Source organism: Melampsora larici-populina (assembly GCF_000204055.1).
Source record: "Melampsora larici-populina 98AG31 unplaced genomic scaffold MELLAscaffold_15, whole genome shotgun sequence".
Taxonomy (NCBI): domain Eukaryota; kingdom Fungi; phylum Basidiomycota; class Pucciniomycetes; order Pucciniales; family Melampsoraceae; genus Melampsora; species Melampsora laricis-populina.
The window spans coordinates 874062-891577 of NW_006768779.1; the positions used below are offsets into that span (position 1 = coordinate 874062).

Below are 17516 nucleotides of genomic sequence, written 5' to 3' on the forward strand. Positions count from 1 at the left end.
ACATCCATATTTGTAGAGCCTCCACCAACCCTCACCTCCAACTACATACCTTTCCCATTCCCATTCAATCGAGGTAACTTACGCTTTCAGTAGTTACTTTGTCTGCATAACATACTTCATATTAGTTCGTATTGTCAATCATGTTTTGTGACCTACTTCCATATTCATATGTACATGTTCATTCGATTTTTGGATTACATCTATTTGATTTACCCCTTCGTTCTAACATAGTAATCCTCTTATGTCTTGTATCATTAAGCCTGCAATCATATCATTTCCGAATTGATCAAATTGCATCATACAACACATTCCTTTTGTTAGCGGATACTGAAATCATTTCACTATTCTATCCTATATCTTATCTATTGCGCATCAATGAATATATTTTATTCACTTTAATTTTCATCATGTAATTTTCATGCCTGGTATTTCCATTTTTGGGACAATCTATTCCTTTTTCGACTTCAAGCAATGATTGGGCAATAGCACTGGTTGGGAAGAGAAATTGGGACGTGTACAGGCCCGATTGTAAGCTGGTTAGCTTAACAAAGCCGAGTTGTATGTAAGACACTCGAAGTTTGACACTCAAGGGTTTGCTAAATGTAGACTGGTACCACAATTTTCACCACACCCAAGTGAAACCCTTGTATCAACAAACGATCAAACACTCAAGATGCCAACCCAAGGTGGAGCCCAGTTTATAATTATCTCAATCTCGATTGAATCTCTTTCTGAACATACCTCGAATCCAACTTCGATTGGCGCGTGGATGGTTCGAGCAATGTATTGGCCGTGATCTGACTGTTGTCCTCGATCACAATAGGCAATTATTACGGCTAAGTAAGTAGTCTTGACCGGAAAGCGAAATTCTCAAAATCATGACAATCACACTGATGTATGTTTTGGGGAAGCGATCAAAAAGGTGCTGAGCTAGAAACGGATGAGAGACCTGAAAATCTAGCTGAACATCGCTCATTTGTTACGGAGGTATCATGGAACTCGAAAAGGAAAAACGTATGTTTAATTTAGCATTTGAATAAATCAACACCCCAGAATATCGTCGATCGTTCGCTCATGTGCGCGTACGTACTAAACCTTCAAAACATTACAATAGGCCACATCTTGCAGTACTCCACGCGACTTAGAACTCTTCTTCTCAGATTTGGTGCTGGGAAAGGTTCAGCTCTGGTAGTGTATATTGGGGAGGGAGCTAATGACTGTCACTCCAGTTTGCGAAGGTAATTTCATTATTTACAGCCTTTGAAGCTTACGACCTTGAACCCACCACTACCATGACGCTTCTGATTTGTTGAAACATGTACAGGCAATCAGAAATCACCCATTGCCGGGGGTTTACTATAAACAATACATAAGCTTAACTAACAAGTCAACTACCCCAATCTTACCCCAATATCTTATCACATCAAAGCCTCACTTCCATCTGCACCCATTATGGTCTCGAGCAAGGATGTACCCAAAGCCCAGGCAAATAGTAATCCTGATCAAATTCCAGCCAGTGTTATCTTGTGCAAATAATGTATGCCAGGCAAACTACAGTCAACCACTACTCCAACATTTGCCAAATATCAGAAATTACAAAGAAGTCTCTAAAGTCTTCTCACCCTCTCCCATCCTACCTTACTCATTGTCTGAATCATTTATACACAATTCAGGGCAACACATTGTTATACTCTGTTCAGCACAATTGTGTGTAACTAATTACCTTCAAGAACTTTGACAAATACCCCAAATGTCTCTTCTTTTGACTTTGTCATTTACTTGTGGTTCTGTCTTATCAACCTTTGGTGTACTCAAAAGGCCTTCATGTTACCTTCCCATAGTGCTTCACATCATTATTTTTGCAAATTCACTCTGAAATTCTTTTGCACGGTTGGTTTGCTCTATATGTCTCTCCCCTCTGCAATCTCACATGCTTCAATAGTTGTCTCAACCATTGTAACTCACATAATACTTGATACACTCTTCAAAAGCAGGTATACTATTCCTGCCACTCTGTGTTTTCTTGAGATACAGCCTTCCTTTCTTCTTGTAATCATCCTCTTTTCTGCTCTACTTGCCATTGCTCAATATGACCTCATTGTTTTTACACAATGTTCATTGTCTTAAAACTTTGCTCTATTTCCACTTTTAGGTGCAAAATTTCCATAGGGATGAAGAAAACCACCATTTCTGAACTGCAGGAAAACAGAGCCATTACAATGTGTGGGTTTTGGTTTTGCTTTCCTATGCTGTTTGATGAAAATGAGAGATTGTGGATGTGTTAATCTTGGCAATTTGAACTTACAATTTGGGAGTAAGAATAGTGCATAGGGAGTCTTGAACCTAGGAGGCTTATTTCTGAGCGAGAGAGATAATGTCTCTCATTTTTTACTTTCCAAGATTCAGAGTTTGGGATTCTAAGTACCTTCAACCAAGTATAGATCTTGAATTTTTAAAATGAAGTGCACTGTCACATTGATGCATTTGATAGTTCAAGGATTTGTACTTTGAAGCTTTTGTATTTGAGTATTGAAACTTATTGAGATTAAAGGCGGGCTAGCCCGCCTACGTTCTAGTGTACTGTAAAATTTCATCCCAGGCAAATACATAGTCTTGGACCAGGAGGCATATGGCCTGTTTTCAATACAGATCTCAAGCCGTGCAAGACTGTCCGTTCCTCGTGCAACATATACCAGCAGATGTACAAAAAGATGAAGAATGAAATATTTGAAAATTGAGAAGCACAAGTCCATTTTAAGTCCCTCTGCAAGGGACGGATGCGCAAGAGGGGCTTGGTTAAGCTTAGCAGGTCAGTATCTGAGAAAGGTCTTGCAAGGCACATTGAGGCTGAAGCAGACTGAATTTTTCCAATGCAAAGTCAAAATTAGTCGTACACCAGGCTTCAAGGCAACAAATGCACATGTCATAATATGTAAGCATATTAATCACAAAACATTAGGTAATCTTTGCAGGGAATCTCTCAATGCATCTTCACTCCAAGGATATCTTCACAATAATCATGAATCTGGCTAGCTTAGTGTCAAAATTAGGAAGCAAAAGGACACCGCCTCATTGCTGATGACAGAATAGGTGTTACAGAAGTTGGGAAAGACCAACTCTTGCAATAAAAATGAAAAGTTTGGTACCCAGGATGTGATGAGTCAAAGGAATACAAAAACAGATGTTGGAGGTTAACTGATTTGAAGAGTAAATAGGAGAAATTGAATAGTAAGTGATCAACAAAGTTTGGATGGAAAATTTTCACTTAGAACATACAGGCTATTATACCTGTTGCATGGAACATTCACCCAAAGAAAATGGAGCTTTTCCAGCACAAACTTGACAAAGGCCAATCTTACATTGTTGGCAAATATGACTCTGTTGACTTTGTTCCCGTTACCACCCAGATAAAAATAGATTATGTATCTGCTTTCCAAGCTTGGTTCAAAAAATCCAGTCTGTCAAAATCTTACTTGAGGTTGAGTCCGCACACAAGGGTAAACACGGGCTCCAATCAACAGCTTGCATCCCTTGCATATGTTCTTGTGTGTGGATTTTATACCTGTGTATCAATCTGGCCTGCGTGACTTATATTATGTAGAAGCATAAGGCAACTCTCCCTGATCTTTCCCCATCAGATGCTGGCATGTGTCTTGATTTCTTTACTTGCGTGTTCACGTATCCCTTTAGATCCAAACCGGGCTATTCACAATCACACGGATAAGATGGGTCAATTTTCTGTTTGCTTTGGTTATGACTGTGTTCTCGTTTGATCAAGAACATCAGGATCGCTATGCCGTGATAATTTACGCATCTTGATCAAATGGTCCACTGGTTCGAAAAGACCTTCAGTCTCGATCGGCTGTTTTGAAAACTTCGGCCACAAGCTATAGCGCCTCATAGGTTTTGATGTTAAGCTTCAACTTGTGATAGCCTGATGGCCTGCCTTGTTGAGTACAAATGACGTTGCAGACGTTGCCCAGTTCAAATTCAAAAACCAATACCATACATATGTTCCCCTCAGACCTAAGAATCAAGTTCATCTATAAGTCAACGGGAAACAATTGTTGCCGGGTATTTCTTGCAGCACATTTTGACTGGTACGTATCAGATTGACTAGCACAATGAAATATCACCATACGCTGGAGGCCTGCTCATCCTCATCCATGGACCAGAAGTTGTGTAGGCCTTTGAGCCCGATGCAGCGCGCCTCTGGTCCTATAAAGAGTGTGCTGATACGAGAAGCTGGTAGCGACATCATCCTTCAAAAAACCAACATTTTTATTAGTGTTGAACAATTGAACGATCCACCACATCCAGTCTTTACATACTTTCATTCAATTCTTTTTCATTCCAATCATACACACAACTTGATCATATCCCACTTACATACTCAAGATGCAATCTTTTTCTTTGTTTCTTTGCGCTGTTAGCGTCTTGACCTGTTAGTCCAGTGTTTGCCCTCTGTGTCCTGAAAAATAATACTGACATAGATGATTTTTCCAGCCACAATCAATGCGGCGCGAATCACCCAAAACATCAAACACATCAGATCAGAGCCCTCCGAAGCCAACAAGACAACAATATACTCCCAGTCAAAGCCAGTGTTATCAGCGAGCAATTTATCTCACACTTCACAGGATTGGTTGGCAACACCACCTGCCAGCAACCCCATTGTTCGCGAACCCCTCCCCGCAAAGGCCAATGCCACGCATATAGGCAACAGTTACAGCGAAGGCCAGATAACCGGTTACAAAGCATTTCTCTCCCACCCGTCAACAAATGCATCTGCCCCTACCCACCTTTACACCGAGGACAAAACCTTCAATCGAGGCCTGGTGAGAGGTTACCGGGCCGGGATGAACCACCGTGCATCTGCCAACTCAAGTGACTTATCAGCGAGTGGCTCGGAACAATACATGAATGGTCAACTTGCTGGATACCGTGCGGCTCTCAATCAAAAAGTTAGCAACCATGCTCGAGTCAGCAAGCAAGAATTTCCTACATCCATTCTTCAACACGATGTCGTGTTCAACGCCGGCGCGCGGGCTGGCTTTGAAGCGGGTGCCAATTCTCATTTTTCACGAGCTCACTCTGGACACTCATCACATGAAGAATTGTCTCGCGAAAAATCCGATGCCTCACACAAGCTCGTTTCTCATTCTGAAAAGCACGAGAAAGGTACCGGTTCCTCTGCCAAAGAAGCATCGCGTGTACATGAGGTTTCAAGTATTTCGGGTCATGATGAACACTCCTCCGTGAAGCAAGCTCATCATCACCACGTCACAGGTGAAAAACACGATGTCCAAGCTGCTGCTGAACAACCATCGGCTCCTAACAATCAAACTCAACGTCTTGCAACGGATGCCAACACCAAACCTGAGAAGGCAACTCACAAACACGAAGGACATCGAGTCTCCCATCCATCCGCCGCCGGCGCCAGCCGCACAGTAGAGAAACCAAAAAAGACGAACGATCAGAATAATGCAGCACAATTCTTTGCAGGCCGTCAAGTGGGCATGGATGCAAGCACTCGTTTCCCTAACTCACAACCATCTGCTTATTTCAAAACGGACCCATCCTTCAATGCTGGAGTTCAAGCTGGGTTCGAGGCTAATGTTCAATCACATTCCCCTCAATAGCCTGTAATCCTTGTTTCCTCATGTCATATTTTTTGAGCTCTTTATTTATATACTGTCACTCATTTTTACCATTACACACGCGTTCGTTCGGTTTACCTTTCATTCTTGAGACTTATTGTACAATAGCCAATGTATAAACAGTCCAACCACATGTATCCCTGACCTCCTACAGTCATGGCCCACATTGTATCGCAACATTGACCCCAATGTAAAAAGCTCTGAATTAAATCCAAATACTATGACCCCAACAGGTAAAACAGAAACAAAACATGCTTGCTATCCGTGTTCATCACTTCAGCATCCATAATATGCCTGAGCCCTACGTCCCTGATGTTCATTTGGCAAATCAGCACTTTTCATCACCCTGTCAATTCTCCTCCTCTGGTGGGACAGCGTCCGTCATCATTGACAAGTGCTGACCAAACAGCCCACCAATCAAACAAGTGCAGGCGGGTAATGACCTCGACATATTACAACACGCCCAATGCGAGTCAAAGTGCGAATTCAATAATGACTTTGACAAAACTTTACTTTTCAAAGGATGACCCTTTCAGGCAATCTGACAAGAAAACATAACAATACAAATGAAATAACTAACAGCGTTACAAAACACACAAAATACACCAAAGGGAACAAAACTGCTAAGAAGAATCGTTGAAAAAGTATCAATATTAAAACGAGAATAATCTAGTAAAGAAACTAAATCTAGTGATCGTCCATCTTTCAAGTGACACTACCCACATCAAAAACTACACACGCAACCTGATGCTGATCAAGAGGAACGAAGAAAATGGTAAGAAATCCTCTAGCGTTTTCTAAAAGCATCCCTAAAGCTTTCTTTAACACCTAGTTTACCCAAATTCGACCACCTCGGATTCACCCATGCACTTCCCATACCAGATGTCACCAAAGGTTGACCAGGTTGACTAGCTATCAGTCCTTTGATGATCAGTTCAACTTCTACATCACTATGACTGGTCGGATCGTCTTCAGCTATTGCACCATCCACTTCCATCGATGTCTGAGGTCTAGAAGGTGCAACAGGATAATAAAAATCTTCATCGATTTCTCCCAAGAGTTTCGCCTCATTAGCTGCCGAAAGTTTATCACCAGTTGCACGACCACCTTCGCCCCGATGATGGTGGCCGTCTTTCTTTTTCGAACCAGATGCTGCTCCACTTCCACCACCAGCACCTCCAAACGTCCTGTTGTGCGTGTTATTTGACTTGCCATGATGTTTTGTGTGGTCTCTTTCTTTGTCCTTTGCACCGTGTTTCATACCACCAGACGTATTTGTATTTCCCATGGCCGCACGCGCACTAGCAGCTTCCTTCTTCTTTTTCTTTGACACACCAGGCTCAATGCCAGGTCCGACCCTAGGCGTCACCACCTTTCGGTCTCCCCAATTCGGGTTATGTTTCTTTTGCCATTCATTACTAGATGAGAAAAATCAGATTAGATACGAGAGAGAGAGATTTCGAGATGATGAAAATCTACGTACAGCAGTACGTCATAAGGTGCACTTCGACCTGGTACACTTCGTTTGGCTCCCATCGAGTGAGTCTTACACGTCAATGATCTTGCACAAGGTATATCCTTAGGTGGTATGAGAACCCCACATTGTTCATTCACATTTACCGGACCACCTATCAATATTATCGAAACGGAAATATCAAGTTAGTATTGTACCAGTTTGTCAAATCCCAAATCAACCCACCTTTGATTCTACCCATTTTCTTTTGATTGGCTTTCTTAGCCTCCTCCTCTCGTGCTTTCTTCTCTTTACGTTCTTTCTCTCGTTCCATTCGGTCAGCCTGAGCCAAGACTTTCTTAAGTTGTTTGTTGGTCATTTTCAAACCGGCTGGTAAATCACTAGCGATAGCTGAAGTGACGGAGGATGTCGTATGATCGATAATCGTTGCCTTCTTCTTCTTAGGTGGTGGATTTGATGAATCTAATGATACTGAAAGAAGTAAGGAAGAGTCAGCTTGGGTACTCGAATGGGTACGAGAAATCTTCAATCGCAAACCTTCTGATGAAGCTCGTTTCTTTGATCCCGCCTCTACTCCTGCAAACAAACCTGCCTTCTTCATCATGCGAGCCGGTTTCGTCATTTCACAATTCACTTAAGCACATATTTGTTTCATGTTAATCCCAAATGAATTTCCATAAACGAAGCACCAAAAAGAAAAGTCAAACCTTTATGAGTAACACAAACTCGACCATTGACTTCACGAGTTTGAAGTCCACACATATCACAACGAATCACTCGAAGTTGTTCATCCGGAGGTCCGAATAAAGTTTCCATTCTTTGAATCCATATTGGACCGGGTTCATCAGGAGAGTTAGGTGGAGGTCGAGCAGGTGCTTCGGCAGCTTGTTGTTTTGCTATGGCTCGAAGTGGTTTCCATCTATCTGTAGCTTGTGAGAGTGTAGTTTGAGTAGATTCGAAAGTCTTTAGCTTTGAAGCGATGATAGGGTCAGCTGGTTTAAGTTTGAGAGACATTTGAAGTTGAGTTTTAAGTGAGAAACCCTTCAGAGTGGTGCTACGAGCTCTGTCACAAAGTCAATCAAATTCAATTCGCAGCCAAGATGCATGCAGCATGAGATGAGTACATTTCACAAATTAACAAAACTGCCCTGAAACAGGATGTCACCTGGGCTACCTGACAGGCGATGTGCATCTGTCATCAAGCGGTGCCCTGATACAGAAGAGATACACATGAGGGACAGATGATAGTACCAGGTTTCACTTGGATATCACTAGTATGACTGCCACGAGGAGATCGATTGAATTTCCACAGAATCTGTCTCAAGACTACCACCATCTTCTTTCTACTATTCAGGAATACTACCTTTGGCAATCAACTCGATACTCAATTCTTCAACACTATCCTTCAACCCACGAACCGCTTTCAATCATGCATAACATCATGGGGAGGCTCAATAGCGTCTCGTCAGTGACTTTTACATTGCCAGCATTGCCCCAAGAATTTATCAATGGCTGATGCTAACATTGTTCTTATTCTTGATTCTTGCAGTGCTTTCGCAACCACAGTCGTGATGTTTTTAATGGTTGCCATCTCTGGTGTAAGCTGGCTAACGAGGCCAACCGTCTCACCTGGTCGAGTTGAAGTCTCAGATGTAGTAGTGTGAGGAACTAGTAATAAAGAATTATATAAAGAGAAGAAATCAATGAATTGAAATTGTCTTCAAAATTTGCATTCTTTTTCAATTTCAGCACATGGGGTACAGATAATCGGGATTACTATGATCGAAAACCAAGAGAATGGACTAATTTACGATTCGGAGTTGAAGCTGGTACGTTTGCTCAACAATCTCATTTTGTTTTTGTTTTCTTGCCTTAAAAACTTATTGATTTATTATGATTTTGTAAAAAAAACATCTAGATCTTCGTCCTCTATTTAACTATAACACAAAACAAATTTTCGTTTATTTGGTAGCCACTTATGCTACACCAACTTTTCCTGAAAATGAAGTAGTTTTATGGGATCGAATCATTCGTAAATCTCAAGACGCTAAAATCAATCTAAGTGGAGCTCGAAACAAATATGCATTTAAACATATTGGTGGATCTTTCAAGTCAGTTTTGAACTAAAATCTTGTTTCTTAAACTATACAAACAAAACATCTTATTGATCCCAATTCATATTTTTTTAATTTTTTTTTTAGGAATGCAACGGCTACTTATACCTTACATTATAATGTGATGCCTAAGATGGGTGCCTTGGTTTGGGGAACTGCTGGCAGCACTCCAGAACCTGTACCTTTTCCTGGAGTGACATCTGGAAGGGGAAGATGATGAATTGTTCAATCGGATCTATCATTTCAACACCAATAGAGCAAGTTGACAAAAAGTGCACTTGAGAGGGGGCATGAAAAGCTCTTTCGGCTTTGATACTAAGCATGTTGGTTGGTTAATAAGGAACGATGATGAGGTAGTTCAAAATGCGATCACCAATTAAGCATCCTTACTAGATCGTGTTCATCAGTGACTTGTTGCAGTAAAACCTTTGTATCGTTTTTTTCTAGCATCGGGTTCTTGATTCTTTTGGTGTTGTGTTTGTTTGTGGAGGATTTCTCTTTTCGTGGTCTGGGCAGTAGCCAAAAAATCGTTTAGAGTGATTTATAGTTTTGCATCAAAAATGTGATTATGTGAGGCAATCATCTAACAGTACGCCTTGAGAACTGAGAGGCGAAGGAATTATGTAGGAACTGGCAGAACCCCATCAAACAGATTTGGGCTGGATTTTCAGTTCTCTCATCCACCTAAAATTCTCATGTTGACGGAATCTGTCAAGAATAAGCTAGCCCTTATCTGCCCTTATGATAACTCAAGGATTGGCTAGTCGGAGGTATCAATGGATTCCCCATAGCGCAATCAATTCCACCCTTTCTTAGACTGGATCATAGTAGTGGGTCATCAACATTATTGATCAGCGAGAACCTTGAAGATTCTCGAGGTTCAAATATCTTTTGCTCTCAGACAAAAGTCTATGGTAGTACATTGCGAAGAATTAAGCATAAACTGGCGAATTTGACGAAGCGGAATGTCTGAACGCAACAAGTTTTCGTAGGAGGAAAAGACATGTATGATTATTGAATTGACCAATCATTGTGGTGTTACCAGCTCAAGTTCCCAAGTCCTTGCTTTCGATTCCTCAGGTACATGACCAGTTTTATTTTGATCCCTTAATTTGGCTGGTAAAAGTACATCAAGACTACCAGGTGTACTTCGACCAGGTTGGAAACCTTGGGTTCTCCTATGTTCATAACCTGGATAATGACTTGGACAGAATTCTCTTGATCGAGAAACTTTGTAGGTGGGCTGAGGTGTCTTGGGATTATTGAGGGCAGGATGTGTTGGGTAAAGAATTGAATGAGCCATCGCAGGTCCATGCTTTGCAAGTTTACTAGGGAGCAACAAAGTCACTCATCAGTCTAGATAGATGAGCATATACTTCAAGCAGATGAAAGACTTACGGAAGCTCCCAAAGCGAATATGGCGAACAATTCCGGAGGGTGATCAAGACCGTACTCTGACGTGCAACTGGTCGAATCGCCTTGCGGACCTCTTTCACAAGATCAACAGCGTCAGAAACAGTCTCTTTGGAGCAACAAAAAGACTCAAAGCTCACCATTGCTGTCTGAATCGCTAGAATCTACTACCAGAGGGTAATCATCTTCGCTCATCTGACGTAGAATATGATTGACTGATCTTAAAAACTTCAAGATCAAGATCTGATTTGACTTGATGTTTCTGTTCATATCAGCTTCACCCGAACCCATATGAGGGAAATTAAAGACCACCCGATCAAATTTACAATTCTTAACACGTTTATCTTTATGTAAATTACATGCATCTAACTTGAATAAAACATTCACGCCATGCTTTTTGAGTGTTTGAATAAATTCAGCTGCATCTGGATATTTTTGTAAGACGATTTCTTCAGAATCGATGGTCGTGGCCGTAAGCAGATGACCTGGATGAGAGTGGTATAAGATCAAAGATGCAGCGAATGAAAAGTTTCCTGTTCAAGGAGCAATATCAGCCAGGAGCACATTAATAAGCTTAAAATGACATGCTGATCTACCTTCACCAATCAAGAGTACCTGGTCTCGTGGCCCTACCATACATGTTGAAGGAGTCGCTCGGCGGCGCTTTTCCCGATGCGAGGAATTTCCTGGGTCATTTCTGAGGTCGGTATCAGGCGCAGACTGGTCGAAGGGCAGTGTTATGGGTCGATCATCAGTAGGTACCAGCGCCGAAGAATCCTCGCACCCGATACTGGGGACACCCTCATCTGAAATGTTCGAAAGCGGTTGAGTTTGAATTGGCGCAGAAGGATGCGCCTCATGGACACCTTCTTCAGATATCGCCTGTGATTGCTTTGATGTTGAGTGACCTGAGTTACGCTTTCGATTTAGCTTCAGCTTATGACTCTGCTGTTGTGCTTCCTTGATTGCCTTGACCTTTTGAACGTGAGCAAGCTTCGTTCTTTTAATTTGATCTGCAGCGAGAGCGTCCTTCAGTTTCATTTTTCTTTTCGCCATTTTTTGCTTTCACAATGATATGTGCTGATGTAAACGATATGAGATGAAGCTTATGAGATTGATTGATTGTGAAAAAGTTTTGTGACAGTTCTGCGAGCTGGACGGCAAAATGTCGACCAGATATCCGACCCCGAGACTGACCCGTGAATGCTCTGGGTGACCACAACTTCAGCCAAACTTCAAAGCATTTTGGGTGGATTATCCAAATAGCTTCAAGTACGCAACATTTCTTGCTCTGTCCAACAAGACATTTTCAAACCCCGAAGAAAAAAAGACGAAGCCTTCACAGGCTGGAAAAACAAAGAGCCTCTATCATAAATGAGGTCTGACCATATACACTGCTGAGCTTGGACCAAATGCGCGGCGGCAGTGCTTGTAACACAATGGTTTAAATGGCAGAAAATGAGAATTCACAACTTATGTCGGGGGGAAATTCGCTTAGAGTATCAGCGGTGCACTCACAATAGTCCTACAGTTTTGATTATGTTTTTTTGCTGAACAAGATGTGGATGGCAAAAAGCGCCCAACGGCCTGAAGGTTTTTGAAATGGTACATTGACTGTATCAATTTGTGATGAGCTCAGCATATTTTGTTTACCCATTTCTCTCATTGATGTTTCCTTTTAGTCTACGTATAAGCTTCACAGTAACGTAGAAGCTCGCTTTCATTTTTTATGTGCTTTTCATCTATGTATCATCGCTTTTCCTCTTGATTAAGTCCTGCTAGAGTTGTTGTCCATCTTTTCCATTTCTTCATAATGTTGTAGACGAAATCCACCCATAGGACATGTCTTCATGTCTCCGACTTCACTCTTTATTGTGGAAGCGCCTATCTACTCATCCTACTGAATCATATTTCCAAGTTCCTTCTTTCTCGCATTTCAAAGCACCCAGATCCCTGAGGGAATGACATTATTTGTGTCATAAGAGCACGAGCTCTTTACATTTTTAGAAATGTATCACAATAGTAAACGAAGATTAGGTGGCCCGAAAGTTAAGCTGAAAAGCAAGTTCTTACTTTCCTGTTTCATCTCTTGTCACATAAGGTTGTTATCATTGCAACGGTTCATCATTGTGATAAAGTAAGTTCACAACGTATAGAAAAATGTAGTACCATCAGCAATGCTCAGAAAATGTCAAATTCGCATTAAAACCAAATCTGATGGAAATTGTCAGCTTTCTTGGAACTTTTTGATACCTCGAGAAAAGCTAATTATCACGAGAGAAAGCCAATCATCAAACAACCCTTCTCTTCATCATGAAAAGTCCAATCAAAGCAACCTTGAAAAGTAAGAATGCTGAGAACTCACTGCTGATCCACTGCAACTTCAAGGTATAAATATTCTTCTCTTTCGCCAGACTCTTCTTTCCTTTCCCTCATCCCTTCAGCACAACTCAAACGAATCATATCAAGATTAAATCTTCAGCGTTGATAAACATCTTGACCAACTTTCAATACCTTTATATTCTATACTTACCATCAAAATGTCAGCCCCAAATGAAACCCCTAACGTACCTCGTAAACCAACTGTCAATGAAGTGATGCGCACAATGCGTTTTAAGAAGAAAGTTCCTGCTCAGCCCGCTCCACCACCGCTACCCCCATCCCCCGGTCCTCCACCAGGTAGCGTTCCTTCGCCTCCTCGACTAGTACACTTTGCAGATGGATCAGGATGGAGATGGTCCGGCCCTTCACACAATCCAACCAATAGAGTGATCCACCCATTACCTTCTCGTCCCCAAAATACTCAAAACTCTTGGTTGCCAGGACCTTTCGACTTTACTGCTCCTTCACAAATGCCTAACATCAACACGTCCGCAAACAATCCTCATTCACAAGCACAAGGTTCCAACTCGACCCCTAGATTTCCTCCACGACCTCCTCGTCAATCAAACAACGCCTCAGGATCAATGCCACAAAGCAATGCTTCGGTCCCTACCACTGCAGTTCCTAGATCACGGAGAAATGCTTTGGTACCCCCATCCGCTTCCACCTCCCAAGAAGGAAAACCCAAGGCCTCGACTGACCAGCCCGTTCAAGGCTCCTCAAGTGGAAAACGTCGCCGCCGAACTGACCCCACCAGTGACGACGAGGATTCAAACAAGCGAACATCAAAGCGTCGTGTCAATAAAGAAATCAAAAGCATGGCCAAGAATTATAGATGTATGTAATTTTCACTTTGACGTTTCCTTTGGTATTAATATCAACGTATAAAAAATGACACTTGTATATAGTAAATGAATGACTGTAGAGATCTATCAAATAATGATTCTGAGTTGCTATCGTATAATCTGCTGTGCCCTTGAGACATTGTTCTCCCGACCCCAAGCTATACCGCATGAACAATCCTTGAGCGCCATCCTTCGCTGAAGGTCGGATGCTTTGTTAACCCCGCACGCGCCCACCCCTTGAAAATGAAATGACAATGAGTCAAATAATCTAATATTGACGGGCGGAAAAAGTGCCCAGACAAGATATTCCGCCATGTGCAGCGAGTGAATTCATATTCATATGTGCGTGCTTTAAACCCCCACAATGTTGCAAAGCTATAGACAGAAGGAGTCATAGATGTATTTGTGTATAATTTCATGATGTCTTTCGTAAATCACCGTACAATGTGTATCATGAAGAGCCCGTGTGTCTCTAGTAAACAGCTATAAAAATCTATGTATCAAAGTAACATTTTTGGTCGGTACATTCCGGCTGTGCTATGCATTTGTTACCTATTCTATCAAGACCAACACATAAAATCTAGAGGGCTATACACTTTTATCCGTGAATCAAGTTAGGCGATTCGTTGAGTTAGTCTTACGACGACCTCATTCTATAAATTTATAAACTTTTTCGTTCCATGTCGACAATAAATGTCGATCCAACATATATACAAACCTTCAAATTAAGTTTCTTCTTCATCGTCTTCCACTGCACAAATCTTCGATGACAGTCTTCTTCCTCGTCTATAAGCCAAGATGCAACATAGCATAATGATGATATCTGATGCATCGAGGGTTTTGCATGTGTAAGTATCAATCTTTGACCGTCACGTAAAATAAACATATATCGTGTACTCACCATAATCATCACTACCCAAACCAGGTTGCCTCCAAGAAATTGAGTATGTATACTATATGAAAACAAAGAGGATGCTAAGATTGGTCCGATGGTGTAACTGAGTGCTGTGCAAGTCTGAGAAAATAAACAAAGTCAGAACCAATGTCCCCCAAATTTACTTCGCTCGCATTTTGTAGGATGTCAAGAAAAATTTACCATAGCAAGTCCATTCAAAGTTCCTAGGGACGACGATGGCGCAGAATTGTTAAGCATAATGGAAATGCAGACTATAGTTGGTTAAGATTGGGTTACATCGTCAGTGATGAGTTCATGGGACGATACCACAAATCGAGCCTTACCAAAGCTAATCAGCCCAGGGCTTTTCAAAATGAGAGTAGCGGTCAAACCAGTCAATGAGACTGCTGGATCGCTGTGACTCTTGACCAGTAGGCTGAGACATGGTAGTAGTATAAAACCCAGGGCATGAGTAGGTAAGGTATACTGATAAAGCCTCAAGGGACGAAAACGCCGTTGCAGAGGAGGGAAAATCAATAGTTGCACAACCAGGAGACCGATACCATTAACACTCAAGCAGAATCCTATCCAATACGAAATATGTGTAAGTATTCCTTGGTGGATAAGTTCTTGTAGAGAATGACAAAAACGTACCGATTTGATCTAGTGAAAGGCTTAGCCCTCCGTCAGAAATTCCTATCCATAGCGAAATTGATAAAACACGATACATGTAAGTATAGCACGATTCCAAAAGCCAAGTTAGATAAAGATAACAAACGTGTGTAAGCAAACAAAGGCACCAACGAGTTCCACGAGGCCGATTGCAAATTGACCATGAAGAAGCTCAGAAGGATCCCAGAAAGTTTTTTGTCCAGCAGTGAAGTAATTGAACGAGGTCCAGTCTCGTTGGTAGGTGAGTTGGAAGGCGAGATAGATTTACGAGACTCAAGATAGAGTTTCAAGCGAGTCTCGGGTGATAAATCACCAGAGCATTTAGAAGGCAAACTCTACAAAGGGTGTCTTCAATATGAGATACAAGAGGTATGATGGGCCAGAGAACTCACTTCTTCTAAACAAAACAATCCCAAGAGGATTGCGCCAAGGTTAAACAGACCGGCCACAAACCCGGGTAAGAAGTAAGGGTATTGCTTCAAGAATTCAATGTTTCCAAATAGGTATGGGTATTGCTCAGCCGGTCTAGCCAGATATCCGCCACAGAGCGGGCCTAAAAGGCCCCCGAGGGCTTTGATAGAGAGCTTTGGAATTAGTCTTAAAGATCAATTGGGAATAACAAGGAGATCTTACCATAGCATAAAGGCAATAGGGCCAGAGCTCTGTCAGACGTCAACATCTTCATCAGCCAATCTGCAAGGCGCTCTTAGTCAGATGTTGAATTCAACACTTACTCAGCATGATTAGTGTGATCAGTAATCTCTCGAATCACACTCTGATAATGTATAACCGCACAACATCGTTTGAATCAATACTTGACAAAGATGAGTTCCTTGCAACACAGGACTATGTAATGATTTGGACAAGTGTAGTGTGGCTTACGCGTAATATTCCAATGTTACCTGCAGAAAAAACCCCGTGAGCAAAATCATCAATGTCACAAACGTATCTGAAGAGTATCTATTACTGACCATTCATCATTCCTGCCAAAGCTCTCGTCACAATCAACCCCGTTAAGCTCGATTGTAGTCCAAAGGAGATAACACTAACAGCCAATCCCAAAAGTCCGGTAAGAATCACAGGTTTCCGCCCAATCCGATCTGATAATCTTCCCCAATATAGGGCTGATGTATGCGTACAATTGAGTCAAAAAATCAGACAGAAAGTAAGATATCGGGGTGGAAAAAGACTGACCTGTACAGAGTTGAGCAAAGGCAAAGAGACCTAACCGAATTATCACACAAGTTAGAAGAATGATGGGAAAGCAACTCGAAGTCCTGAAGTGAGGTCATTTGCAAAAAGCTGGAGTAAGGCTTACTCTCAATCAAACCAGCATAATATCCTACGTGTGTTCGATCAGACGCAATTCCTAAGTCCTCAATCATCTGACTGATGTTGGAGAATCAGAAACAATTAGACGAGTCTCAGTAAAGCCTCATATTTTGGGTGGATAGACTTAAGCACTCACTTGATAAACGGGAAGATAACTGTAAAAGATATAGGCTCTGTAGCATTGATAAGATCAAGGTCACAGGTTAGTATGTGGTATAAGTTAAAGATGGGCATCCTTTCGGTTGCGGTATGGCTAGTGATTGAATCTCGCGAAAATAGGGAATTTACCAGTGAAGCGCATGATACAAAGTATAGCCAGTTGCTTTTTTGGCAACGGTGTAGACTTTTGCGTTTGGCGACACGAGTCTTCGATTGAAGAATATGACTATAAAAACCAAAAAAACGCGTAGATGATAGAAAAGGGTTCGTGCAAGGATTAATGTGATTTGTCATAAAAGCATTGGAAGATTACCTAGAGTAAAAGTTGATCCCTCGACATTTATCAAGGTCACAAGTTGAAAAGACAAGGAGCTGCCATTTGTTTCAAGACTCACCCTGATAGTAGAATCATCGGAAAGACGAGAGTCACTCGGAGGTAGAAGTGGCTGTCTCTCGAGGCGAGCCATTAGAGTCAAATGGGGTTTTCAAGTTTTTTTCTCGGTTATTGTGTAGGGCCACCGAGTTCAGTGATTAGATTCGAGTAGCAAGAGTTGATTAAGATAGCGATTG

At 41.7% G+C, this 17516-nt stretch overlaps 6 protein-coding genes across 6 annotated transcripts; 3 read left to right on the top strand and 3 right to left on the bottom strand.

Moving 5' to 3' along the window:
- Positions 1-4398: 4398 nt before the first annotated feature.
- Positions 4399-5642, top strand: MELLADRAFT_105877 (uncharacterized protein; the record flags this gene model as incomplete). Its single annotated transcript, XM_007409175.1, has 2 exons — positions 4399-4444; positions 4507-5642. 2 exons carry the CDS (start codon positions 4399-4401, stop codon positions 5640-5642), a joined length of 1182 nt encoding a protein of 393 aa, XP_007409237.1.
- Positions 5643-6154: 512 nt separating this feature from the next.
- Positions 6155-8186, bottom strand: MELLADRAFT_116281 (uncharacterized protein; the record flags this gene model as incomplete). Its single annotated transcript, XM_007409310.1, has 5 exons — positions 6155-7078; positions 7144-7288; positions 7360-7605; positions 7672-7767; positions 7842-8186. 5 exons carry the CDS (start codon positions 8146-8148, stop codon positions 6448-6450), a joined length of 1425 nt encoding a protein of 474 aa, XP_007409372.1.
- A 319-nt stretch (positions 8187-8505) lies between these two features.
- MELLADRAFT_74697 (signal peptidase complex subunit 3) lies at positions 8506-9833 on the top strand (the record flags this gene model as incomplete). The annotated part of the gene is made up of 5 exons (XM_007409176.1): positions 8506-8598; positions 8684-8794; positions 8884-8963; positions 9053-9245; positions 9336-9833. The coding sequence occupies 5 exons, from the start codon at positions 8564-8566 to the stop codon at positions 9463-9465; spliced, it is 549 nt and encodes a 182-aa protein (XP_007409238.1).
- Positions 9834-10275: 442 nt separating this feature from the next.
- MELLADRAFT_105880 (uncharacterized protein) lies at positions 10276-11717 on the bottom strand (the record flags this gene model as incomplete). The annotated part of the gene is made up of 4 exons (XM_007409309.1): positions 10276-10576; positions 10647-10737; positions 10802-11146; positions 11258-11717. 4 exons carry the CDS (start codon positions 11715-11717, stop codon positions 10276-10278), a joined length of 1197 nt encoding a protein of 398 aa, XP_007409371.1.
- A 1484-nt stretch (positions 11718-13201) lies between these two features.
- MELLADRAFT_85747 (uncharacterized protein) lies at positions 13202-13962 on the top strand (the record flags this gene model as incomplete). The annotated part of the gene is made up of 2 exons (XM_007409177.1): positions 13202-13880; positions 13952-13962. 2 exons carry the CDS (start codon positions 13202-13204, stop codon positions 13960-13962), a joined length of 690 nt encoding a protein of 229 aa, XP_007409239.1.
- Positions 13963-14613: 651 nt separating this feature from the next.
- MELLADRAFT_105882 (uncharacterized protein) lies at positions 14614-17413 on the bottom strand (the record flags this gene model as incomplete). Its single annotated transcript, XM_007409308.1, has 15 exons — positions 14614-14748; positions 14790-14903; positions 14985-15055; positions 15128-15367; positions 15438-15479; positions 15562-15790; positions 15848-16052; positions 16190-16230; positions 16338-16357; positions 16427-16579; positions 16650-16679; positions 16774-16844; positions 16924-16960; positions 17076-17172; positions 17342-17413. The coding sequence occupies 15 exons, from the start codon at positions 17411-17413 to the stop codon at positions 14614-14616; spliced, it is 1557 nt and encodes a 518-aa protein (XP_007409370.1).
- Positions 17414-17516: the final 103 nt, after the last annotated feature.